The sequence below is a fragment of the Trichosurus vulpecula genome, chromosome 3 (assembly GCF_011100635.1).
Source record: "Trichosurus vulpecula isolate mTriVul1 chromosome 3, mTriVul1.pri, whole genome shotgun sequence".
Lineage (NCBI taxonomy): Eukaryota > Metazoa > Chordata > Mammalia > Diprotodontia > Phalangeridae > Trichosurus > Trichosurus vulpecula.
The window spans coordinates 131,967,014-131,994,596 of NC_050575.1; the positions used below are offsets into that span (position 1 = coordinate 131,967,014).

At 38.5% G+C, this 27,583-nt stretch overlaps 1 protein-coding gene across 1 annotated transcript; it reads left to right on the forward strand.

Annotated features, from left to right (window-relative positions):
- ZBTB43 (zinc finger and BTB domain containing 43) lies at window positions 1–27,583 on the forward strand. Its single transcript, XM_036751093.1, has 2 exons — window positions 1–347; window positions 21,852–27,583. The coding sequence occupies exon 2, from the start codon at window positions 21,875–21,877 to the stop codon at window positions 23,276–23,278; it is 1,404 nt and encodes a 467-aa protein (XP_036606988.1). The 5' UTR covers window positions 1–347; window positions 21,852–21,874; the 3' UTR covers window positions 23,279–27,583.

A 27,583-nucleotide genomic window follows, 5' to 3' on the forward strand; every position in this document is an offset into this window, starting at 1 on the left:
GTGAGTAGAGGTGGACGTGAGAACAAACGCGTACGGTCCGCCTTCTCTCCGATAAATCCCTACCAGCCCCGCCCCTAGCCCCGCCCCCACCTCACTCCCACCCTCCCACCCCCACCGCGCTTGTCTCGGCTTCCCGGCCTCCCTCGTTCTCTCCTGCCGGAAGTGCCTGGAAAAGCTTCCGGGTGGGCACGGGTCTGAGGCAGCGGCGGCGGCGGCGGCTGCTGCTGGGGCGGTTGGAGGGGGGCAGCGGGGCCAAGCTGGGGCCAGTTCCCAACGGCTGAGGCGGAGGAGGGCGAGGGGAAAGGCTGCCGCAGGGCGAGGGAGCGATGTAAGAGGCCAACGCCCAGGTGAGGCCCGCTGGTCGGGTCGGGGGACGGGACCCTAAGATCCAGCCTTGCCGAGGCCTGGCCCGTCAGGAGTCGGTTGAAAGTTGGCTCGAGGCCCGGTCGGGGGTGGGGGTGGGTGTTGGAGCATGGGCTTGTCCCTGCGCCGGCCTTCGTGGCCGCCACTCTGCCGCGGACGCGGAGCCCAAGGTCCAGGCAGCGCCTGGCCCGGCTCGGCGAGTCTTGTCTGGGGGAAACGGGGCTGCCGCCCTCCGGTGGGGCAGGGACTAGGTGAGCCTGGGGCCCTCGGCGGCCTGAGAGCCTCTTGACTCAGCGGCCCTGACTCACAGGGGCCTCGCCCGGCGCGGCCTCTGTACACGGGCAGCCCCGGGTGGCGGCGAGAGCGCTGGGGGCTTCATTTTGGGGCTGTCACTGATTGGGCATGTGACCTTGTTCAAGTCACTTACAATCTCACCAACTTAGTTTCACTTAAAAAGTAAAAGTAGTTAAAAACGTCTCTGAGATTCCTTACGTCCCTAATGTTCGGTGATTTTGTCAGTTTTTGTGAGTTGTATGGATGTATGTTTGTGCATGTGCAGTGTACTTGCCTGAGAACGATAGGTAACATTTGTGCCTGTGTGTGTGCAATGTTTGTATGGGCATATTTCTTACATGGTAGAAGTTGCAGTGGGTTTAGAATTAGAAGATCTAAGTTCAGGTCCCACCTCCGCTTATTACTCCCTATCCGATCTTGGGCAAATCATTTCATTTACTAGCTTGGGTCTCAGTTTCCTCATCTGTAAGATATGAGAGATTGGCTAGGTGTTTTCCAAGGCCCAACTTTTACTACTGTGTAGAGGAGCCTCTTCCCACTAACTAAATCCATAAAGGGAAAGGGCCAGTTCAGGACTTCTGACCAGGAGAGCTTCATTTTGGGACACAAACTAGCTCTGTAGATACATAGGATGACAAACTTTGACCTACAGCCGAGCCTGAGAGCTGCACTGGAAAAAGAGCATTGTAAAAGTTACAAAGAGAAAATTTTCAAGCAGGCACGGGATTTTTCCTACCAAAAATATGGTTCAAGAGAATAGAAAAGATAGGGGTTAAAATGTTACTATGTAAATGTTATATACAGCCTGTACATAGTGGAAATCAGTCAATCAACTCTGGACTTGGAACCAGAAGACCTGATCTTGTATTCCAGAGCTTCCACTTACTAATAGTTTGACCCAGGATCAAGTCACTTCAGCTCCAAAACTGTTTCCTCATCTGGGTCAAATGGTAAAATGAATGCTTGCAGTAAACAATAGGGAGTGTTATGAAAAAAAAAAAGCACTTTGTAAATCTTAAGGCCTTAGAGAAATAAATTGGTACTATTCTTTTTTTCCTATGCAGCGCTTGGAAAGAGTCTAAGACATCATCTATAGAAATTTGAGATTTGAATTTAGTGCTGTGCTTTATGTTGATGGTCTTAATGTGGATTTGACTAAAACGATAAATCATGGCATTACTATTTTTAAACATTAATTTTCATTCGGTATACATATACTAAGTACCTATTGTGTACTGCATGCTGTTGCTCTCCTGGGAGATATGCAGAATTTAAGTTAGATATGGTCTCTGCCAGGTGGAGCTTACATTTTAATAGGATTATAAAACCCAAATGCAAGTGACTAATACACAATGGTACATGAGGATATTAAAGAGACAAAAAGTCTAAAGGAAAAAGTCTTTATGGACAGGAATATTTTAACATCCAACCAATAGAATACTATTATCCTGCCCCAAAAACTGTTTCTCGGAAAGAATACATACTTTTAAATTTATATAGTCTGTGCAATAATAATAACCTCAACTTTTTTAGCACATTAAGGCTTACCAAGTGCTCTCCTCAGAACCATGTGAGATTGGTAATGCCAGGTATTCCTGCCTTATTGTGTGCAGATGAAGAAACCCACTGTGTCCTCATACATAATTCTACTTTAAAGTATTACAAGTGTTGTCCTCACAACAACCCTATGTGATAGGTAGTGTAAGTATTATGATCTCCATTTGACAGATAAGAAGAATGAGTATCAGAGAGATTAAACTGCTTGCTTCATCTGTTAACTGTTGGAGCCAAGATTTGATGCTAGGTCTCCTGACTCCAAATCCAGCACTTTCCCCCAGACTGTGACTTTTCTGATGACTTGGTAGACCTAAGTCCTCAGTTTTTTTTGACAAATGTCACTGGGCGCAATAAATAGTTTAGGCAACCTGGAGTAACTTTTGACCATGGGTAATCAGTTTTAACCTCTCTCTTCCCCAATTGTAAGTTTCCTCCTCTGTGACATGGAAATACTACTACTTGCATCATTAACGTCATTCTGGGAAAGTGCTTTGCAAATGATAATGTGCTTTATGTAGAACTTTACTTCTATGAACTCAGAGCTGTCTCTGAACATGGAACATGTTCAGGAGGTGTGTTCCCTATCACTGGAAGACTTCAGGTGGCTTTTAAATAACATGTAGGAATATTATAGAAGGAATTCTTGTTCAGGTATAGGTTCCAGGGGTGGGGAACCTATAGCCTCAAGGCCACAATTAGCCCTTTGACTTGAATCTGAACTTCACAGAACAAATCTCGTTAATAAAAGGATTTGTCCTGTAAAACTTGGACTCAGAAGGCCGCACCCAGGGACCCAGCCACATGTTCCCCACCCCTGGGTTAGACTGTATTACTTCCAAGGTTTTTTTCAGATCTGAGGTTATGAAAAAGAAATGATCTTATGATTGATAAAACTATAATACCTCCATTTTCTTGAAAAGAACCTTTTGGAAGTTTGCTAACTTGCCATTACTTAATGACACAAATGTAGCTGTACCTTTGATAACCAAGGCATTAATTTTATTTTATGGTAAAATTGCAGTAATTAACTTCATTGAGTGCTTACTACTTACAAATATTTTTAAGTGGAAATTTTAAAGTATAATAGAATCATAGAATTTCAGAATGGAAAGAGACCTCAAAGATAATCCAATCTAATTTGTACCTGAACAGGAATTCTTTTTATACCCAAAAGTGGTTGGTCATCCAGCCTTTGCTTGAAGACCTCCAGTGAGAGGAAACCCATCTCTACCTGAAGCATTCCATTTTATTTCTGGACATTTATAATCATTAGGAAGTCTTTTCCTTACATCAAGCTTAAATCTTCCTTCAACTTCCACTTATTGCTCCTAATTCTACTCTTTGGGATATAGCAGAACAAGTATAATCCCTCTTCCAATTCTATAAGATACTTGAAGACCACTATTGTAAATATCAGTCTGTCCACTTATCCTCATGGCCTCATCTTCAGACCTCTCGCCATGAGATTATCCTTCTTTGGAAATCCTTAACTCCGTGTCTGTCTTAAAATATGGTGGTAGAATTGAACATCTATGTGGTATGACCAGGGATTAATACTGCAAGACAGTAACCTCCCTAGGTAGAAAAAATTTTTATCACCTTCGTGGGTAGTAAAAACCTGCTGCAGTTGTATCTTTTATAGACTTGCTATAGATTTGTTTTGTTGATGCCTTTTTTGAACATCATATTCATTTCTGAATGTACATCTCACTACCCCTATGATAGCTATATGTGAGGTGATGGGTCAGGCAGAGCTGGAAAAATCACAGGTGTAGTTTGAAAGATGCTGAATGCCATCTTATATAGTTTGAGGAGATTTGACTTCAAAATCATATATGGACATAATTTATTTTGAACAAACTTAGTATGTACAAAACCAGATTATAAAACAATCATTAGGTGCTTCTTTGTTTCACATGTTGCACTTAAAATGTGAAATAAAATTTTATTTTACAACTTTCGGTATCATGTTAAATAAGCAAAAAATCATATACTTGTTTATAGTCAGTACCTTTGTAAGATGTATTTTCAAAGCACTTAACTGTGAATCAAGACCTCGGTGGACTTAATGCAATTAAAACAAAGCCAAATTCTGCCTATAACTTCCCCTCCCACAGTCTTTTGGGATTCAATGTAAGAATTTTCTCTGTGTAGGAAATTTCAGTAAGGCTTTGTTTTCCCTGTGAAGGAAACTTTTAGGTTGAAAAATGGACCTTTTATTACCATAGTGACATTCAAAATGATTTATTTACTTCCTTACTATGGTAGGGAATAAGGACTTTGTTTTATGTTCTTTAATTTAAACTAGTAGTTGTTCTGAGGGAGCTATTCAGAAAGTCTTAATATCAGATACAGCACCTACAGTATTATATCAATTCCATAAACTTTTCTTTTTGAATCCTAATTGTGTTTACAAATGGAGATTTTATGATAGTGCCTGTGTCTTATGAAACAATGAAAAATTTCATCCCGATTTTACTTTATATACTTTGTATGGAGCTGTGGGTGTTATTTTCTCCATTCTTGTTTTTAGAGTTGATATTCCTGAGTTACATTTTATGTTTTGTTTATTTGAGGTAGCTAGGTGGCCCAATGGATAGAGCACTAGACCTTTCAGGAAGACTTGAGTTCAAATTCAGCCTCAGATGCTAGCTTTGTGACCCTGGACAAGTCACTTGACCTGTCTACCTCAGTTTCTTCATCTAGAATATTTATGAGGTAAGGATAAAATAAGATATTTATAAAGTGCTTTACTATTATTTAAAGAGCTATATAAATGCTATCATTATTATTTATAACTAAAATATTTCATTAATTTTTTCATAATGAATTAGGATGAGGAATATTAACAGGGATGTGGTCCTGAGAACAAAAGTATCACTTGAGATTTACAAATAGTATTATCTGGTAATCCTTTAGCACTTGAATTTTATAAGCAAAATCTTTTGCTGTTGATTTGAAATTCATGTTTGCAAGCATACATATTTTAAACTTCTGCAATCTGAAAATGTATATATAAAACCCTAAACTAAATCACATTTTCTCTTTAGTTTCTCATACATCACTGTCATTAAGTCCAATCTGAGAACCAGTACCTAGTATAGCTCCTCATATGTAGTCACGTATTTAATAGATATGTGTTGATTTTTAATTTGACACTTGGAATGTAGGACACATTTTTTCCTAAATCTTGAAGTTTTGGTAGAAGAAAGCTTATAAATACTTCCAAAATAACAGTTTGCACTTATTGTTTATTATTAAGGTTCAGCTAACCTAAAAAGCATTAAGAAAAGGAAAGAATGGAGCGCTTCATTTTGTGCATTGGACAAAAATTTATAACTAGGAATAAGTTTTATATGCCCTGATAATAGCCAGAGACCTGAAAACAATTTTTAAAAGGATGTGGTTTATGTTTCTACAAAAAAGCACAGGCAGAAATAGATAATAAAATTAACATAGGAACATAAACAGCACTAGGGGTACTTTTGAATTCTTTTCCTGACTACTTTTTTAGATCTTTAGTATTTTTATTGGTAATAAACATATGATAGATAACACCATTGTCTGTTTCAATGAAATTTGTTAAGTAACTGTCAGACATTTTTATTAGTGATAAATGGGGGCCTGTGATCTGTGCTGTTACATATGTCCACACTGGTGTAATCATAGAATCTCATAATTGGAAAGGACCTTGAGTCATCTAGTCCAACCAGTAAGCCCCTCCATACATAGCATGTTCAATGAGTAAACATTCAGTCACTATTTGACTTCTAATGATAGGAAACCTGCCACCTGCAGAACCAGTCCATTCCACTTTTGGACAGCTCTCATTGTTAAGTTTTTCTTGTATGGAGTTGAAATCTCTGAAAATTCCAGCCACTGCTTATTATGCCCTCTGGGGCTTCAAGAAGCACATTTCCAAGAACTGGTGAAGTATTAGCTGCAAAGCCCACTACCTCAGGGATAGTGCTTTACATGATTTAAGGTAACAAGATGCCAATATAGCATCCACATTTTTCTGTTATTTGTGTAAAATGGCTTCTGTTTCTCTTTCAGTTATTAAAAATAGCTATCAAAGTTTGTCCAGAGTCGCAGTCTTTTTGGTTTCAGCCCTATTCAAGAAGGCCTCTTCTAAAATTCATGGTTTAAAGCTAATTAAGATTTGTGGTAGATACTTAGACTTTGAACTTAATTGTTACTAGATCCTTTACCGAAGTTCTATCAAGATATTTCATTGTGGTATTGAGGTGACTCTGTGGTGGTGAGCTAGGTTGAGAGGTTTTATTTATTTATTTTTTTTGCCCCCTAGCAATTCTCAAAGATGAACTGCAAAAAAAAAAAAAAGATGGTCTGCTGGGTTTTGGGAACATTGCAATCTGCATTGGTAGAGGGAGGCAAGGACCTACAACAATGAAATTATAAATCCTTGAAGTGTTGGATGCTGATAGCTATGTGCCCTTTGAATTAGAATGTCACCATTTCCCTGGATTTTTTTTAAGTTTACTTTATTTAAAAACATTTTTTCATTTCACTGGCGATTAAACCTTTTGGTTAACTGGTGTTCTATTAAACAACGAAGAAGCTAACTAACATTGCCCAGGATATGTGTTCTCTAGACCAATACTATTGCTATTTTTGTACATTTCCCAGCAGTCTTTAGATAACTGATACTAATAAGCTTATGTTTGAAAATATAGCCTTGAGAATGACCATATAAAATTGTCATCTGTTGAAGTAAAGGCAAGCAATTTGTGGGTCAGTCAGAAGTTTGACAGTTCTGCTTATCTATTACACTGTTGCTTTCTTTGATGGGTTTCGTGGAAAGTTATATTTGTGGGTAAATTTGGAGTATGTAGCTTCAGATATGTGCTTGTGTTTCCTCAACCTAGTGATAAGGTAGGAACGAGGAAGGAAGGTAGGAAGGAGGGACTTGTGAGTATTTTGAAGTATGGGTGGGCCAATTTTGGGGTAGAGAGAGATAGGCAATTGCATACCACATATTGAACCATTAATGTCTTGTAAAATTTGACAATGGTGAAAATCACTTGTCTTGGAAACTACCATTCCAGAGTAATGTATAGATGTTTTATGTATAGATAATTTCCAGATTGAACTCACCAGACTCTACCCTTTTCATTCTATTTCTTCCCTCTTCTCACCCTCTGCCCTCAAATGTCAGGTCCTTCTCCTTCTGTATTTCTGTTCAAAGATATCACCATTCTCCTTGTTACTGAACTAGTCATTTAGATTCCTTCCTCTACCCCCACATTGAATCAGACAGCAAGGGGTTTTGACTCTGTCTCTGCAGTAGTTCTTATCAGCCTCTTTTCCTTTTAATCCTACTGCCAACACCTTCATTACCTTTGTATATTTCCATAAGCTGTGGAAGGGACCTTAGGAATTATCTCATCCTGTTTTTTCGTTTTACAAAAGAAGAAACTGAGGTCCAAAGATATAGTGACTCACCCAAGGAAATAAGGGGCAGAGTCAGCATTCCAACCCTGAACTTGGGGCTTGAAGTTCAGTACTGTTTTCATCATACTGTGCTCACTTACTGTTTTGCTAACTTATCAATTCAATTCAGTATGCATGTATTAAGCACCTATTCTGTGAATGGCCCTATTTTATCGTGGGGATACAAAGATGAAAAACCATGCAGTACTTGTCATGTCTTTAAGGATCTTTTAATGAGGGTCATGGAAAACTGACATTTTGTAACTCTTTGTGTAATATAAAGCTAATCCACAGCCATAGTAGAAAGAAGACACATATGCAAATAGTTGTGCAAATCAGAATAAGTGCATAGAAGAGTTTCAACAGAAGAGATGAGAGATTTGAGGGTAAGGTCAGATCACTTCTAGCTAAAGTAATGAGAATGACATTGTCAAGGGAGGACATGACACCTGAACTTGACTTTGAAAGAGCATGATTTCAGCTGGCAGAGATATAGAGGAAATCCCTTCTAGGCATGGAGAATGGCTTGGCAAAATCCTCAAAGACTGGAGAGGAGAAGACAAGATAGTGAGAACAGTTTGCTTAGTTTGGTTGGAATGTACTGTGTGTGAAGAAAGAGTGGTGTAAGATAAGACAAAAAAAGATGACTAGATCCAGATTATAGAGAGTTTTGAAAGCAAATTTAGATCCGATGTAAGGAAAAACTTTACCAGTTGGAGCTATCCAGAAGTAAAATAGGCTGCCTTTGAAGGAAAGTGGTTTCTTTTTGTCAAACCAAAGACTGAACTGACCATTTGTTGGCATTTATTAAATATCTAGTATGTGCCAGACACTGTACTAGGTGCTGTTGATACAAAGATAAAAGTGAAATAGTCCCTGCCTTCAAGGAGCTTACAAGGATGCTTTTGGGAGAGACATTATGTACATATATCAAATTATCTACAGTGTAATTTTTTGGGAAGAGGTACTAGTAACTTGGGAATTCAGGAAAGACTTCTTGTTGAAAGTGTCATTTGAGCCAAATCTTAAAGGAAGACAGGGATCCTGAAAGACAGAAGTGAGGGTCAAATGTATTCCAGAGATTGAGGACAATCCAGGCAGAGGCTAGAGACAAGAAATGGAATGTGATATATGAGAAACAGCAAAATGTCATTTATGAAGAACAGTTTAAAAGCCAGTTTGAAAGATGTTGTGAAGGTAGAATCAACACAACTTGTCAACAGATTGGATGTATGGGGTAGAAGAGATTAATGAGTTGAGGATGACACCTAGGTTTCATCATCCTGGATGACTAGGATATTGGTGTTCTCTAGTATAAGAGGAAAGTTATGAAGAATGAATGGCTTGGGAAAGAGAATGAATTGAGTTTTGGACATGTTGAATTTAAGATGTCCAATAGCCAATTGGAGATGTGTGTGGTCCTTGTGGAGGCATCTAGGTAGTACAGGTGGTAGACCCCTGGACTTTGAAGTCAGGAAGACCTGAGTTCAAATCTTGCTTCAGACACTTGCTAGTTGTGGCCCTAGACAAGTCACTTAATCCCTATCTGCCTCAGTCTCCTCCCAGGGTTGTTGTGAGGATAAAATGAGGTATTTGTAAAGTGCTTCGCAAATTTTAAAAAGCATTCTATAAAATGTTAGCTATTGTCGTTATTATTTGATGTGAAACTATAGGTTAGTGCTACATAAATAGATCTGAGAATCATCCACATAGAGATGGAAATTGAATCCTTGGGAAGCTGATGAGATAACCAAGCAAATGGTAGAGAGAGAAAAAAGAAGGGGACCCATGGACAAAGCCTTCAGGGACACCCATGGCTAGTGGGTGTGACCTGTACAAAGATCCAGCAAAGGAGACTGAGAAGGAATGGTTAGACAGGGAGGAGAACTAGGAGAGAGTAGTGTCATGAAATCTCAAGAGAAGAGAGTATCAAGGAGAAGAGGCTGCAGAGATGTCAAGAAGGATAAGGTTTGAGAAAAGACTTAGACCTGGCAATTAAGATATCCTTGGTAACTTTGTGGAGAACATTTTCAGTTGGATGATAAGGTCACAATCCAGACTGTAAATCGTTAAGAAGAGGGTAAGAGGAGAGTAAATGGAATTACTGGTTGTAGCTAGCTTTCTCAAAGAGTTTAACCACAAAATGGAGGCAAAATATAGGATGATAGCAGGAATGGATGGATCAAGGGAGGGTTTTTTGAAGATGGGAGAGACATGAGCTTGTTTGTAGAGAGTAGGGAAGTAGCCAGTAGACCAAAAGTAATTGGAGATTAGTGAATGTAAGGAGTGTCAAGGACGATACTGGCATTACAAATTTTGATGACTGGAAGGATGATGGTGCCCTTGACAAAAGATAGGGAAGTTTGTTAGGTAGTCACTTTTGGGGACAAGATCAGTACTATTTTGGAAATCTAGAGTTTGAGATACTTAGGGGAGATCCAAGTAGAAATGTCTTAAGAGGCAGTTGATGATGTGGGACTAGAACTCCAGAGACAAGTTCTGTATATGTACAAGAGAGAATCATTTGCACAGAGACGATAACTAAACCTGTGGGAGTTTATGAAAACTCCCCAAGTGAGACAGTGTAGAAAACAAAGAGAAAGAGGGACCAGGGCAGAACCTTGGGGTATACTCACAATTGGCATATGGAGAATGATCAAGCAGAGGAGATTGAAAAAGATTGGTCAAACAAAAAGAAGTAGAACTGAGAAAGATCAACATTGTGATAACCCAAGGAAGAGAGAGTATCCAGGAGGGAGAAGGTAGTCAGAAATATCAGATTCTTCAGAAAGGTCAAGATGGATAAGGGTTGACAAAAGGCCATTAGATTTGGTAAGTAAGAAGTCATTGGTGATGTTGGAGAACAGTTTAAATGGAGGATTGAGGAGTGAGTAAGAAAGGAAGGTAATGAAGAATTGTCTGAGATAGATTTTGTTTTGTTTTTAGGAGTTTGGCTGAGAAAAAGGAGAGAGATACAGCATGACAATTTGAGGGCATTGTCAAGATTTAGAGAGGTTTTAAAAAAATAATGAGGGAGATTTGAGTGTGTTTGTAAAGCAACGAGGATGGAACTAGTAGATATAGAGAGCTTGAAGATTAGAAGGGGGATGATTTTGAGGGCAGTCTGTTAGAGAATATGGGAGGGCATGGGATCAAGGAATCAGAGGGGTTGGCCTTGGTGAGAAAAAGAACTTGTTTGTTTTTCATTTTGAAGAGGACCAGAGACATCAGGGGGCGATATCTTGACTCCGTGGTGAATTGGATTTAAGTAAGGCAGAGTTGCACAGAGTCGTCAGCCTCTTCCAGAGTCATCACAGTCCAGTGGCAAAGACAAAAGTCAGGACCACTGACAGTGGATGCAGTGGATGACCTTGGCATCTTCTATGTCTGACCAAGCTCTGAGCATTCCATAGGGCCTACTTCAGCCACTTTCATGATTGTTGGAAGAAATTATTCTCATCTGTCCATTCGCCTGAGAGAAGTCTTCATGTGCTTGGGGTTGACACTTGCTAACTCACCAATGGGTTTGAGGCCCGTTGGTTACCCTAAACCTGGTTTAGCCTGTCTGCTTATATGGTTTACTGGGTTATGGCTGCTGTTCATGTTACAGCTTCTTGGAGCCATAGGTGAGAGTTGAGTGCCAGGTAGACACCAAAGGTGAATGGGCAACCCCAAAAAGGATTAGTCCTCGTTTACTACCCCATATACCCCGGAAAAAGAGCTAGCTATTCACTGGAGACTGGAGTAAAGGAATAGAATAGGGAAATAATATCAGGGAATTGTTAGATGTAGTGAAGAGAGGGAGCCCATGGCTAATGGACTCAGTTTTCTTGTTAAGGGAGGTCCTCAGCTAAGAGAGTGGGTGAGAGGTCCTGGTAATAGAGGCTTGAGGAAAGAAAAGATTTTTGATAACTTGTAGATCTGTGGTGAGTGGGAATAAGAAGCAATTAGGATGGAGTAAAAGGGTTATCGTTTTGCTGTGAGGACCTAGTTGAGATTAGATAACATAGGTTTGAAGTATACCTAATCATCTTGGTTGCCAGACTTTTCTAGCTCTGTTAATAGCACATGAAAAGGAGCAGAGGAAGGCAGATATCTAGGGGTTTGACAAAGCATGAATAGACAGGGAGTCAAGACTAAATGGTATTTTAGAGTTGAATGGGTTAACTAAAGGATCTGTGTACATACAGAAAAGTGAAGCCAGAACAGTGATGATAGCATAGAAAAGTATTTAGGACTGGAGTAATTAGAGCTTATGGTGAGGACAGTAGGTAGGTTTAGGAGGCATAGGGTATAGAGGAGATAGGATGATAACAGATTGTGATGGGCTAAAGGAATTTCAGAGTTATTGATCATGGAAGATGAACTCTTGTGGTACTGGCAAGATCAAAGTTGTTGTCATTTTTGTATGTAGTTGAGAGTGGAGGAATAAACTATGGGAACTGAGTGGATTAAGAAACAGGATGATTAGAGTGTTTTAGAGATCATCAACATGTGTGTTGATGTTCCTTAATATAAGGGCTTCTTGAGAAAGGAAAGAAAATGACTATGGAGCCAGTAAATAACAGATATCTATATTTTGATTGGGTCACTGGTGTCAGTAGAGAACCTCAAAGAAGGAGAGTTTGCTAGGTGACTTTGGCACTAGGAGAATCAGAAAGTGTCCATGGGGAATGAGTGTCTGAGTCTCATTTCAGGACCATTATATTGTGAAATATGAGATGAAGTACAACCAGTATTGCAGAGGGTGGACAGGGATACAGTATCAACCAGAAGATGGTAAGAGTACAAGAGGAAAAAGGTCAAAAAGGGAGGCAAAGTTTGTTAGTTACAGAACAGCTAGAACTAAAGTGGGGCATTGGAGGTGTCCTGTTAGGAATGGGGTTGAGAGATCAGGAAGTTTGAGTTGACCGTGTGTGGGGGCAGGGTGGGAATATACTCTTTGGCAATTAGATATTCATTGTCATCAGGGCTGGGAGAAATAAGGAAGGATAGGAGTTTAAAGTATGAGTAGATGGGAGCATCTCTGCTTATAATGCCCGGTAAGTCGGATTCTCTCTCTCTCTCTCTCTCTCTCTCTCTCTCTCTCTCTCTCTCTCTCTCTGTCACTCTCATTCTCTCACTCAGTTCTACCTTGCTGTCTCGGTGTTTCTGCAAGGATCATAGATCTTAGAGCTGGAAAAACCTTCCACTCAAAGTACGTCATGGCCCTTTTATTAGTTGGGTCCGTATAGTGTTGGACAAACCACTTCACCTCCCTAGGCCTTTAGTGTTTACATCTCTAGTATTGCTTTATCTGAAGGCTCTTCTCAATCATGATTGTCCTCTGCTTTGTAAATTTTCTTCTTAAAATATAGCAACCAGAACTGAACACAGTATTTCAGATGTTGTCTGACCAGGAGAGAGCTTGTGGCACTTTCATCTCCAGTTTCCTGGACCCTATAGCTCTCTTAAAGCAGCTTAAAATAACATTAGTATTTTTTATTTCTGTATCACACTGTTACCTCAGTTACTTGCAGTCTACTGAAACCCTTTTCTTCTTCAGATGAAGTGCTATCTTATACTTGTGATTTGTTCTTAGTAAATTTCATCTTAGTTTATTTGACTCACTGATCTTTTTGAATCTTGACACTATCATGTTGTACATTAGCCGTCTCTCTCAGCTTTGTGTCATTTTCAGACTTGACAAGGATACCATTTATTTCTTTATCTAAGTCATTAATAAGAATTTAAAACAACAGAAGGCCAAGCAACTCCAGTTCGCTTCACTGGAAAGCTCCCAAGTTGACATCAAATCATTAATAATTGATAACTCTTTGGGTCCAGGCACTAACCCATTTCTGAATTCTCCCAATTTTGATGTTGTCTAGTCCATGTCTAATCATCTTTTCTGCAAGAATTATATGATAGATAAAATATATTTGTAGCATTCCTCCCTTCTATCAGATTAGTAAACCTGTCAGAAAAAGGAAATGAGGTTAGTTTGACATGACCTCTGGATGAAGCCTTTTTTGCTTTGTGACAGTTGTTTCTTTTCTCATTAACCATACTTTGAATAATATAGTCAACTCACTGGCTTATGGTTTGCAGGTTCTACTTTCATCACTTTTTTGAAAATTGAGACAATATTTGTCATTCCTTTATTTTTTAGATGTCTTTGTACAATCTTTAGAAGCTTTCCTATTAATGACTCAGCAATTATATATCATAATTCTCTGATTAGCTGTTAGAAGATAAGCACTGAGGGCAGAGACTTTTACATAAACAGATAAAGCATTTATTAAGTGTTTATTGTGTCAGGCGCTGTGCCAAGTGCTGGGATTTTTTTTTCTTTTTCTCCTCAGTGCCAAAGTATAGTTCCTGGAACATAGTAAGCACTTAATGGTTGTTAAGTTTCCCAAGAATGTAGTTCATCTCTGCCTGTGACTGGATCTCATAAAGGATAGGTGATTGCTCTCATTATCTCCCTGTTAGCCATTTCTGTTCCCTCTTTTCCAATCTAAAGATCATTCTCCTTTGCCAGAGGGCACAGAAACAAAATAAGATTGTAATAGCTCTGCCCTCTCTCCATTTCCTGTCCTCCAGCCACCCTGAAGAGAGGGTCTTCTCTCTTCCTTTATTATCTTCTTTTCCCATCTTTGTTATCCTTCTTTTTCCTTGCCAATTTAAACACATTGTGAGCTGTTGCCCTCTTAAGCATTCCTAAAGGATCATGCCACTCATGTATTTATTCTCCATTATCTATCCTTGCTTCCAACCTCTCTTGTCTTTCAAAAATCTTAAAGTTGATTGAATTACCTGTACATCCATTTTAATCTTTTTAGACGTTTCCCCTTCTGCCTTCCCTTTTCCTCATCAGAATTTTTTCTCTTTGTATCTTTGAAATTCCATTACTGAGATTTTGCCATCCTTCCTGGCCTTACTACCCTCAGAGAATTTTTGATTATGGGATTCTACCTGTTCCTTCTTTGTGCACTGTTAAATTCATTCTCCTAGAATGTAGAATTGAAAGACTCATCGGGTAGAGGAGGTTACATTTAGAAATGAAAGTGATATAAAAGAATCAATACCATTTTTAATAAGCAAAAAAATCTACACTGCATTAAATCTTGCCTGACTTACTCTTTCTTCAATTCTACAATGGAGTGGTCACTTATCTCAAAGTTACAATCATCATTTCTACCCCAAGGAGCTAGTTTTTCAAAACTTCTTGGTGACAATCAAATCCAGAATAGAAGTTCTCCATATTGGTTCCTTTACTGTTTGAAGCATGAAGTTATCAATAAAGCAAATAAAGAAATTTTTAGCTGCTCTGCTTTTGGCAGAGAGAATTATGCTGAAAAATTGAAGTCCACCGTTATTATTATATTATGTCTCAGTGCCAGGCTTGTGATTTATTTCCTGCACTTCTCATCTTTTTCCTCTTGCTGGCCAGGTGGTCTGGACAGAATATAAGTTTGTAATGATATTCTTTCAGCTTCTGCCTCCACTGATACTTACCCAAATGCTTTCCAACATGCTCTTCCCACCTCCCACTCCCTTTCACACTACTATATATATCTTCTTAATATACATCCAGTGCTCCTTGACCCTTGCTCCTTTGTTTGTCCTGTTGCTTTTGAATAAGGCACAATTTTCCGGAAAAAAAAAACCATTCCAGGTATGGATCTTGTCCCTACCAAGTGTCTTGATAGAGGAGAGGTCAAATTTGCCTCTTTGGTTAGAATTTCTAGTTCATTTTGCTAATTACTCATACATTCTTCTTTGATGTATAGGCATCTTGAGGCCATGGGATTTCATTATTTGCTCCTTTTTTGGGTTTTGTGTTCTATGAATTTCTTGCTACTATTTTTCATTAATTTCACACATTTATTCAGCACCTGCTATGTCTAGTCAGTCAAATTGCATTTATCAAGTGCTTATTTGTACCATATACTGTCCTAAGCATTGGGGATACAAACAAAAGCAAAAACACAGTCCCTGCCCTCAAGGATGTCAAATTCTAAGGGAGGGACAAAATTTAAATAACCTTATACCAGATAAATAATCATGTAAAGGGAAGGTAATCTCCAGAGGGAAGGCACTAGGAAGGGGTAGGGAGAACTTGGAAAGGCTTCTAGCAGAAGGAGAGATTTGAGCTGACTCTTAAAGGAAGCTGAAGGTGAGGAGGGAGAGCATTCCAGGAATGAGGGACAGGCAGCAAAAGGCACAGAGTTGGGAGAGAGAGTATCCTGTGTAATGAATAGGAAGTAGGCCAATGATGCTGAATTGTAGAATATGTGAAGGGGGGAGTAAAGTGCAAGAAGGAAAATAGGAAAGGGCCTGGTTGTGAAGGGCTTTGCATTCCAAACAGGATTTTATAGGGATCCACTGGAGTGTATTGAGTGGGGAAAATGGTATATGATATGGTCAGACATGTGCTTTTGGAAAATACCTTGGCAGCTTAGGGGAGAATAGTCTCAGTGGGAAGATACTTGAGGCAGGGAAATCAACAGAAGACTATTGTAATAGTCTAGGTCGAAGGTGATGAGGGTCTGCCACCGGAGGTTTAGTTGTGTGAGTGGGAAGAAAGAGGCATAGGAAAGGTAAGACGTAACAATAATAATAATAATAGCTAACATTTATGTAGGGTGCAAGGCATTGTGGTAAGTGCTTTACAATTACTATCTTATTTGATCCTCACAACATTCCTGAGAAGTAGATGGTATTTATTATCCTCATTTTATAGATGAGGATACTAAGGCAAATAGAGGTTAAATAACTTGTCACACACTGGCTAAGTTATTTATATATAAATCTAAGAGTCATCTGCACTGAGATGATAATTTAACTTAATGAGATAACCAAGTGAGATAGTACGACTGAGGAGAGGGTCCAGGACCAGCCTTAAGACACACCCAGGATTTAGTGACCTGGATGAATTCTGGGAAGGAACTGTTAGATAGGTAGGAAGGAAAACCAGAAGAGGGCTGAGTGTCATGAAGATCTATAGAGAAGAGGGTGTGTGGGAGAAACAGGTGATCAGTAGTGTCACAGGCAACAGAGAGGTCAAGAAAGATGAGGATTGAGAAAAGGCTGACAGAGTAGTTTTAGTAGAATTATGAGTTCCAGATTGCAGAGAGTTCAGAAGTGAGTAAAGAAAGTAGAAGCACAGAATATAGACAGTTTAAGGGAAGAGAGGAGAAATACAGGATAGTGGCTAGTGGGGATGTTGGGATTAAGTGTTTTTTAAGGATGGGAGGTGGAAAGGGTTCATTTGTATGCAGTATGGAAGCAGTCAGTACCTGGGAAAAATTGTGGTGAGGATGATGATGAGGGGGTTGAACAGCCAGAGTGGGGTCAAGGATGCATGAAGGAAGGTTTTCCTTGGCAAAGAAAAAGGTTACCTCTTTGTGAGAGTCAGGTGAAGGAGGAGATAGTAGGGGAAGATGTCTGAATGATATGAGATGAGGAAAAGAGAAGAGGGAGCTCTTGAAAAATGGCCTTAGTTTTCTCTGTGAAGTATGAGGTTAAGTCTTCAGCAAGGGGGAGGTGGGTGGGAAGGGCTATGGGGAGGAAGACTTGAGGAGGAATGAAAAGGTTTGGAATAGCTGCTATAGTGTGTGTGATAGGGAATCAGGGAAATGTAAAAAGATTGCCTTACTGAAGCGAGAACCTAGTTGAGATTACGTTGTAGTCAACCTAGGCAAAGCACTACAACAGCAAAAAGGAAACTGTCCCTGACTTTCAAGTGCTTATATTCTTTTAGGAGGCAGCAATGATAAAAGTCAATACAAAATAAACATAAAGTAATTTCTGGGGGAGAGGTCAACAGCAGCTGAGAGGATCACCATAGGCCTCTTGTAAGAAGTGACACTTAAGCTGAGCCTTAAAGGAAGCTGGGAATTCTAGAAGTTGGAAGTGAGAAGGGAGTGATTCCAGACCTGCAGGATAGCCTTTACAGAATCTGGGACAGTAGAGGTGAAATGTGCTGTCTAGGGAGCAATGAATAGGTCTATGTGTCTGGAACATAGAATGTTTTTGTAAAGGAGCCTGGAAAATTAGCCTATTCTTCTCACAAATTGTAATGTCTATGCCTAGCTTGCTCGATATATGTAGACAATCCATTTCCTTTATATTTTCAGGTCCTTTTGACTAGATTTGCAAAATTGCAGGCAAATAGATAATTAGCAGCTCTTACTAGGTGCCTTCCATCCATCCTTGGCTGAGAGCTTATCATTTTCCTTCCTCATCTATAAAAAGAGGAAGCTGGACAAAAGCATCTCTTAGTGTACCTCCTTGTGCTTTTGAAGAAAGGAGCTTTGTTATATTTATCTTTGTAGCTTTCACAATACCTTGTATATAGTAGGTATATAATAAATTGTTGAATGATTGAATGAATAATAAATACAAAAGAAGCCTTTAATAAATGAATTCATATTTGCCATTTTGCATGGGTCAGGAGTGTGAGTGTGGGGGTGTTGGTTTGGTGAGTATCATTATTTGTCTGGGTTGCCAGCAGGAACCATAGGGGAGAGGTCAAGGACTGGCTGTTGCTAAATGTGAAAACTGCATTAAAAAAGGGCCTCATATCCAGTTAAGAAAAGTTCAGCTGCTTGATAAAATACTCTGTGACTTAATCTGCTAGCTGCCACATTGGCAGTGTTGCTATGAAGAACATGTGGTGTTTAACATTTGAACTAGTTTATTAATCTGGTTCCCAGATATTTTCTGATATAAAATAATGAGATACTTGGAAAAGAATCTTTTCACTGACGACATTTTCTTAAAGTTTAAAAAATATAAATCCGTGGATTTCAATTTAATATACCAGCTTCTCCTTCTGAAAATTTATACTTAAACAATGTAACTACTACCTAAATAACTAAAATGTTTTTGCAATACCTCACTTGACATGGGGATGACCTTGGGCTATTGCATAAATTGCTTTGCCTGCAGAGCACAAACTTTGGCAAAGCCCTACTAAGTCGAAAAGGCTTTGAGTATGTGTCTGACAATGAATCACAATTCTGTTGAACTGAGGAGCCATCTACTAAAGGTGTTGCAGGTGTTGTGCTCTGTGTCAGTAGAGAAAGTACCCACATCAGTATATGAAATCATGGATCTTTTTGAAGTAGTGAAGAAATACATATGTTAAGATGGATAAAACTGTACCTTGATACTTGATTCTACAAATATGAGATTTACGTAACAATAATCAGTAATAATTTAATAAACTAGTATTTTGGTGTCTTTTGACAATGTGAAATTTATTTCAGGTTTTGTCTGTCGGGTATTTATAATATATTATCTATTATGGTGTTATTCTGAATTATTGGGGAAGGTCTGATTTTTTTTAGTGGAAACTCCTGTGGCATGCCCAAAATACTGAATTTGGCAATTTCCATTTACTTACAATATGATTGCCAATAGTTAGATTGCCTATAAGTTATAGACAATAAAATGTAGATCCTAATAGTTACTTATATTCGTTATCCTTTGTTTAGACTTACTATTTAATATCAATTCGTGATAACTTCTGTAAGAATTGAGTTCATTTAATAAGGGGCAGCTGTATGAAAAAAAACACTGGACTAGTAGTCAGGAATATTCTGTATTAGCTCTGTCACCAACTTGCTCTGTGACTCTGGGCAAGGAACTTCATTGAGCTGCCTTAGTTTCTAGGCTCATTTTCCTTCACTGTAGAATGGAGAGGGCAGGTGAACTACATCAGTGGTGACAAAGTCAAATAGAAACAGGGTTCACTAAATTGTACATAAGGATTCCTACAGCCACATATTGACCTAGAAAACAACATATTGACGTTGTGTTTTGCTGCATTATTCATTTTGTAAAATATTTCCCAATTACATTTTAATTTGTTTCTGGATACACTCGGGAGTGTCTTGAGACCTTTGGATTAGATAATCACTAGTGTTCCTTCTAGGTCTGATTCTTTGGAAGAGGGATGAAATATTGAGTCTAAAATCATCTGAGCATTTTGACTTAGGGCAGCTATAGGATAAAAGATTTAATAAAATAATTAGATTTTTATGTAGACTTAGAATCCTGTCTTTTGAGAAATAATTTAGTTCAACCCCATATTTTGTAGATTTGTATCAGATTATGTGATTTTATTCATTGGAATACATTTAAGTAACATATATAGAAGGTTGGGAGAATTACTTCATCCTAAATAAGAAAAACGATGATCTAGAAAGGTCTTGGAAAACCAACCCCTTTTGCTTGATGATTGAAGATCATAGGATTTAGACCTGGTAGAGACTTTAGATATCCTCCAGTTCAGCTCCTTCATTTTATAGAGGAGGAAGCTAGGGCCCAAAGAGGTAAAGCGACCTGCCTGAGGTTATTAGTGTCATTTTTTTGTTATTTGCTGTGAACTAGAAATGTTTACTTTTTTCTCCTTCTCTGTAGTTTGTGACATGTGTGAAATATTGAACATGTTTTCTTTTTGAGTTGTCTTCAGAGCTTAATTGCCTAAATACAGTAAGACTGATTTACTATGTAAAGCAGAATCACTTAGAAGTACATAAGATTAGATATATGGGGAAATGACATGAATGTGTAGGGCTAGGAGCTATTCCTCTACAGAAAACTATTCAAAGGACATGAATGGTTTTCAAAAGAAGAATGACAAACTGTTAATGACTATATGCAGTCATACTCCAGAATCACTGAGAAGAGAATGTAAAAACAACACTAATATTTTATTTTATACTCAGCAAATCAGTAAAGGTGACAAAAAATGGTAATATTCTGTGTTGAAGAGGCTATAAAGGAAGACAGGCACATTAATAGTCTGTAGTTGGAGCTGTGAATTGGTCCAACTGTTCTGGAAACCTATGTGGAATTTTATGAGAGGAATAATTAATTCTCTTACTCTTTGACTCATCAGTCTCACTACTGGGCACATATCCTAAGAAAGTCAAAGACAAAAAGGTCCAATATATAGCACTATGTTCATAGCATCACTTATTGTGGTAGTAATGAACCGAAAGCAAAGTGAGTACTTACAATATTGGGGAACAGGTGAGCAAACTGCAGTTTATGAATATAATGGACTATTTTTATGCAGTAAGAAAGAACAAATATGAGGGATTCAGAGAAATATGGCAAGATTTATTTGAACTGATGCAAAGTGAAGTAAAACGAGAACATGATACTCAGCAACTGCAGTAATGTAAACAAAAAGAATACTTTAAGGAATTGAACTCTTGAGTAATTGTAATAGCTATTCTTAGCCTCAGAGAACCAGTAATGAAACCTTCCTCTCCACACAACAGAATAGGACTCCTGCCGCTGTGTAAATTGACAAGTCACCATATCAATCGTTGTTCATTAACTGTTTTTCTTTGTTACAGGGGAGAGTTTGATTCAGAAGGAGGAGTGGGGTAATATGTGCAGAAATGACTGATGTAAAAACAAAAGGCATCAATAATTTTTTTAAAGTAAAGAAGTGAATGAGGTTGTCAAAGGGGCCTGCCTTACTCCCTTGCTTTTCACTGGCCTTCTGTTCTTGTCCTTATAGGATCCAGAATATTAGTGTTAGAAGTTATTTAGTCCCACCTCATCCCTTGCACCTGCCAATGAATACTCATTTCTTCGTAGAGAGACTTTAGTGTGTATTAAACCAGGTCCCAGTAAACTTTGCTAAAAAGGCTCCAGGGCCCTAGACCAAGGGATTCCTAAATTTTGCCCTTCCTTCTCTCCAGACTCTGTCTCATTCTTACTGAAGGGCTAACTGATTCCTTTGTGGGTTATTTTCTATTAGAGGAAAAGATGTAATTTGTTAGAAAATAAAAGTGTACAGTCTGTTTCTTAGTGCTTTACATCTTCCCTCTCTCCCAGTAGATACAGGTAAACAGAAGAACCTGGGAAATAACACTAGATGTCTTCAGCTATTCCCAAGCGGTGATGTTTATTTTTTGCTCATTTTGGCAGGCCTTATTCAGTCCTATCATAGACTATGTCAGAATCTTAATCGCACCATATACATACATACACACATGTGCACATATATGTCAAGTGAGGAAAAGACAAAAACAAGCTGTTTACTCTGGTGGTACTTGGAGAAGGGCGGTGGTTTGGGTGACTTTGTGGGGTTTGAAGATGTTGAGTGACAAGGAGGCAGAGCAGATTTCTCACTAGCTCGGAATCAGTAATAATTTTTCTTTCTCTTGCAGTACTGAACTAGATCTGTAATGAGATGGAGTCTGGAGCCAGTTCTTTTCGAGTGGAATTTCCTGATTTTTCTAGCACCATTTTGCAGAAACTGAACCAGCAGAGACAACAAGGACAGTTATGTGATGTTTCCATTGTAGTCCAAGGACACCTTTTCAGGGCTCACAAGGCTGTTCTCGCGGCCAGCTCACCCTACTTCTGTGACCAGGTGCTACTGAAAAACAGCAGAAGAATAGTTTTGCCTGATGTCATGAATCCAAGGGTTTTTGAGAACATCCTTCTCTCTACTTACACAGGACGGCTAGTAATGCCTGCTTTGGAAATTGTCAGTTATCTGACAGCGGCCAGCTTCCTCCAGATGTGGCATGTGGTAGACAAATGCACTGAGGTTTTAGAAGGAAATCCTACAGTCCTTTGTCAAAAGCTAAATCATGGCAGTGATCATCAGTCACCCAGCAGCAGTAGCTACAATGGCCTAGTTGAAAACTTTGAGCTTGGTTCCAGCGGACACCCAGATTTCCCTAAAACCCAAGAACTGAGAGATGGAGAGAATGAAGAAGAGAGTTCTAAGGATGAATTGTCATCCCAGCTAACTGAACATGAATATCTTCCTAGCAACTCCTCAACGGAACATGATAGACTAAGTACTGAAATGACCAGTCAGGATGGTGAAGAAGGGGCCAGTGATAGTGCTGAGTATCATTATACAAGGCCCATGTATAGCAAGCCCAGCATCATGTCTCACAAACGTTGGATCCATGTGAAGCCGGAAAGATTTGAACAGGACTGTGAGGGTGTCGATGTGCATGCTGCTTATGACGAGCACCAGGTCACTGAATCAATCAATACTATTCAGACAGATCACTCTATCCAGTCTTCAGGGGTGGATGAGGATTTTCACATGGGTGAAAAAAAAGTTGAAGCTGAGTTTGATGAACAAGCTGATGAAAGTAATTACGACGAGCAGGTTGATTTCTATGGCTCTTCTATGGAAGAGTTTTCCGGAGAAAGAGCAGATGGGAATCTTAGTAGCCACAGACAGGATACGATTATAGCAGCAGGCTATAGTGATAGCATTGAAATGGTGACAGGCATTAAAGAAGAAACTTCCCACTTGGGATTCTCAGCTGCTGACAAGCTGTACCCTTGTCAGTGTGGGAAAAGCTTCACTCACAAGAGTCAGAGAGATCGGCATATGAGCATGCATCTTGGTCTTCGGCCTTATGGCTGTGGTGTCTGTGGTAAGAAATTCAAAATGAAACATCACCTTGTTGGCCACATGAAAATTCACACAGGCATAAAGCCATATGAGTGTAATATCTGTGGGAAACGATTTATGTGGCGGGACAGTTTTCACCGGCATGTGACTTCTTGTACCAAGTCATATGAAGCTGCAAAGGCTGAGCAAAATACTACTGATGTTAATTAAAAATAGGACATGGATTTTTTTTTAGTGGTGTGCACAAAAATAAACTATTATAATTATGCAAATTGTGTGCACAGATGATGTGTGGTACTTGCTATTATGAGACTAGCTTAAAAATTGGAGGATATTTCTGAAAGACTGTATGTAAGTAGGCCAATTTTTAAAGTCTAATTTCTCAAGTCAATATGCTTCAGTCCTGCCCTGAGAGTTCAGTCTCTGCTATCCCACCTCCCAGCTAACTTTTCAACCTTCAAGTCAGTTGTTATATAGGTGGGCTGTTTTTGTTTTATTTTGTTTTTAATGTAGCCACCTGCATTTAGTACTGGGCTGAAAATGTAAGGTTTTGGGTTGTTTTTTTTTTTCCCAGATAGTAACAACTTTTGGTCACTCATGACTTGGTCCTGTTAAAATGTTATTTTGCCTTTATTAATGAAACTTGGAGTAGACAATTTGTTTAGGTTAAATAGCTATCTCACCAAACAAATCCTCTGCTATGTAAAAAGCTCAAATGATACAGCTCCTAGAAGGAGAAATTAAGTAGAATTCTTTCGTTTTAAGTTTTATCTTTTTAAAAGCTATTTTAATTAAAACCATGAAGGAGGATGCAAAGTAGGTAACATTCTAACTTGGTTCAATAGTAATGTGGTACAAGCTTCATTTTTTTTGTTTGTGATACTACAGTAATGTATATCAAGTTCTTGATATAACCCACACAAGGTTTTATATTTTAGTATACTAAAGTTTAAAAAATTATATCTAGTTGTAATTCACTAGGTGTAGAACTAATTACCAGAAATTAGTATTTCTAATTGGCTTGATGTTCCAGTTTCCTGTTCATGTGAGTGACTGGAAGCTACCACTCCAGCAGAATTCCTAGGTGAGCTCTTCATATTGGACCTGCTGTGACCCTGATTATAAGTCCTACCTGCTGCTGCTCAGAGTTGTGGGCCTATTGCAAATAGTTGAGCTTTCTAATGAAAATCTGTCGCTCATAGGTAACAGGGAAGAAAAAATTACAGATAAAGCTTATAGTTAAGGAGCCCTTGTGTTTCAGGAGTTAGGTTTAATATAGCCCAGTAGCTATGAAGCCACAAAAGACTAGAAACAGAATGCAGCATGAGTGAGGCAGAGAAGAGGTGGTAACAAATTGTTTGGGTGACACATTGTGTTTTCTGATTCAGTGTCACCCAACTTGAGCATCGATACCTGTATGAAAGGAGGTGGTAGCTCTTGAAAACAAATAGATTCACAGGAGCCCATGGTGCAAGTCTTTTTAGGGAGCTGGAAAGTATTTCAGAATGGAAAAGAAGAAAAAAATCCTGATTTTAGTAGAGCAGTTTGGAGAGTCAAGCTCCCAAATTATACTGCTGCATAAATTAACAAGTCCACACATCTGTACATATAGAAAACAAGAAAGTGGCAATTCTGAGATTTTTTTTTCTCCCTACTAGTCTGATGTTTTGGACTGAAGACTGCTTTTCAGAAAAAAAATAAATCATATTCCGAATACTCGTAAGCTCTGTGATATACCTAGATTTCTTACTGGGGTGGGACAGGGTGCTATAATTATACTAACTTCTTTTGACTTACTGGTTGATTGTTTCCAAATTTTAAGTATAAATATTTTCATTTTGTAGGAAAAATAGCTTTTCTTTGGACTCTTAACTAAAATCTGGTTTTAAAAAATTGGCTTTGCACAAATAAGGTTGCCATTGCTGGCAATGGACTTGCTCAAACTGCTATCTCCTAGGAATTCAAGTTCTGAACACTGTATGCGGACAAAGGGAAAGTAGCTCACTCTTGTAATCAACGTAATTAACAGGGATCTACTCACTAACACTGTATCCTTCTCAATATAGAAAAGCACTTTGTATTTAAATCTCTTTATACATATGTTGTTTTTTAACCTAGAAACTATATATTACCTCCTGATTGATTGCCACATTAATACTGTTTCCTTAATATTGAAACATCTGCCAGTTGCCAGTCTTTTTCTTTGTTTACATGACTGGAATTGTGTAGAGGTGACTATACAATCCAACTCAATTCTTTCCTACTCTTTGAAGTGGTCCTAGTCCTTTTGTGTGATAAGAAATTGCTTTATGACTAATATTATTAATGATGTTGTGAAACAATTACTTCTGCCAAATAAATTCACCCTCTGCTGAGGTGTTAGCAAAGTATATTTCTTATCTAATTTGAAAGCTTTCCTTTAAAAAATTAGGTTGGGAAGTTTTTTAAGAGTTTGAGGTAGAAACTACAAATATAGGGAATGCCTGTCTTTCAACTGTTCATTTCAGCGAAACAGTCTTGTCTTGAATAATTTGAAGATTTTTTAGTCTCTTTCACTACTTTCTTATTTAATCTCCAAATCTTTATCCTGTGTCATCTCTGACATCAGTTTTTGCAAGGATTTAATGTTAACTGCATTTTACTTTCTTCAAATAAATTGGTACCTTTTGTAGGAGTCCTGATGTGTATACCAACTGCTAATTTATAATTCTTATTTTTAAATCCATGCCCAACTTGTCTGTTGTCCTATGCAGTTTATATAATATATTGGGTTTCGTTTAAAAAAACTGGTATGTGTAAGCAAATCAACCCCAGACACTCTTAGTGGGACCACTCTAATGCTGACCCCATTCAGATAGCACAAAATCTTCACCCAGCGTGAGTTGGGCTGGGGGAGAGGGATGGGGTCAGGAGGCAGGGAGAGGCTTGAAGAAGAATGCTTACTATATCTATTAAGAGAGAAATTTTGCAAACCTTACCTTTTCAAGATAAAATAATTCTATCCCCTTTGGAATCCTCTCTCAATTACCATCTTGGTGTTGAGGATGATTACCCTCTCTCTTTTTTTCTCTAGCCTCAGCATTGGTTTAGAAATATCTTTTTTCAAAATTATTGTGCAGAAGGGAGTGGGAGAGGTCACACTTAGCCTTCTGTAGATACAGTAGTGACATCATCCCCTTCAGTATCGACAGTTTTTGTTCAAGTCTTAGCTTGAGCTCTTTCCCTCATCCTGATTTTTTAAAAAAGGCTCCACTTAATGAGGACTGTGAATGTTACATGACATTATTAATGCTAGCACTTATATCATGCTTTTAATTTTAGAAGCACTGACAGGACATGAAAATCATCTACTTCATAAGGTAGATATCACCATTTTACAAAAAAAGGAACTGAGACAAAGGTTAAGTGCCTTTTCCCAAGGCCACCCTGGGATCATATGGAATTAACCTCAGGAGTTCTTGGGTCCCAGCCCTTTGATTCTGACTACTAGACCAGACCTTTCTCAGTTCCCTTCTTATGGTCACCAGTTCAGACTGAATAGAAAAGAATTTATAACTAATATCCCCTTGTTCCCCCTCCCCCAGTTTAGGGGCGACAACCAAGTTTTAAGGCTATTATTCTTGAAGAGCCCATTAGGATACTCCCCAAAACTCTATGGTCTAGTTCCTCTCTTCTATATGTGGTGTGCATTGCCAGGTACTTTGGAAGTGAAATTGGAACATGTGTACACAAGAACAACATTGATACCTTTTCTTCTCCTAGGGCAAGAGGTACTACAGACTACGTGTATAAAGATTGAATAGAGTTCAGATACTGCCAAATCAGGGTCTTAGTTTCATAAGGTCCATGTTTTGATGACTTGGGAGTAGTAAGGATTGAGACTAAGCCCATGCAGAATCTCCTCCAATATAATCTTAAGTGAATTTTATTTGACTTGTGCCACTAATATTTATTGAAGATGCTATATTGGGTTACTAACTCAGAAGGTTCCATCTTTATTCAGCGAAACCAGAGATTTTCTCTGAAAAGGCAAAGTATTTGCTACTTAACTATTTCAATGAATCTGTTTTTAATTTAGAATAACTATACTGAACAGTGCCCTGAGGGAAAATGCTGGAACACATTTCTTAAAATGTGATTTTTTTTTTTCCTTGCTTGAAGCTTGTGTCATATGTCAGTTGTTGCTGCTTTGTTTCCTTTTTTATAGGGTTTCCAATATTTCTTCCAGAAATTTACTTTTATTTATGCAAGTCAGGTGAATCTTCCTTGAGCTACAAACATAGTTTTATTCTAAGGAAATTGTCATTTAAGGTTGCATATCTTATTGATATTTTGTGAAATGTTATGCCTGTATTGCAAAGGTTGAATAGTTTTGTCTTTATATAATATTGCTGTCTTCACTGTACAGCATGGTTTTACTTAATTTAATGTTACTGTTTAATATTTTCTTCTTATAGAAGAGACCATGCCCTTTTGTATGACATGTTTTAATAAATGTTATCTGTCAACTTCGTA

What these genes read in the sequence shown, in the direction of transcription:
- ZBTB43 (XM_036751093.1), top strand. Translation starts at nt 21,875, where the DNA reads ATGGAGTCTGGAGCCAGTTCTTTTCGAGTGGAATTTCCTGATTTTTCT.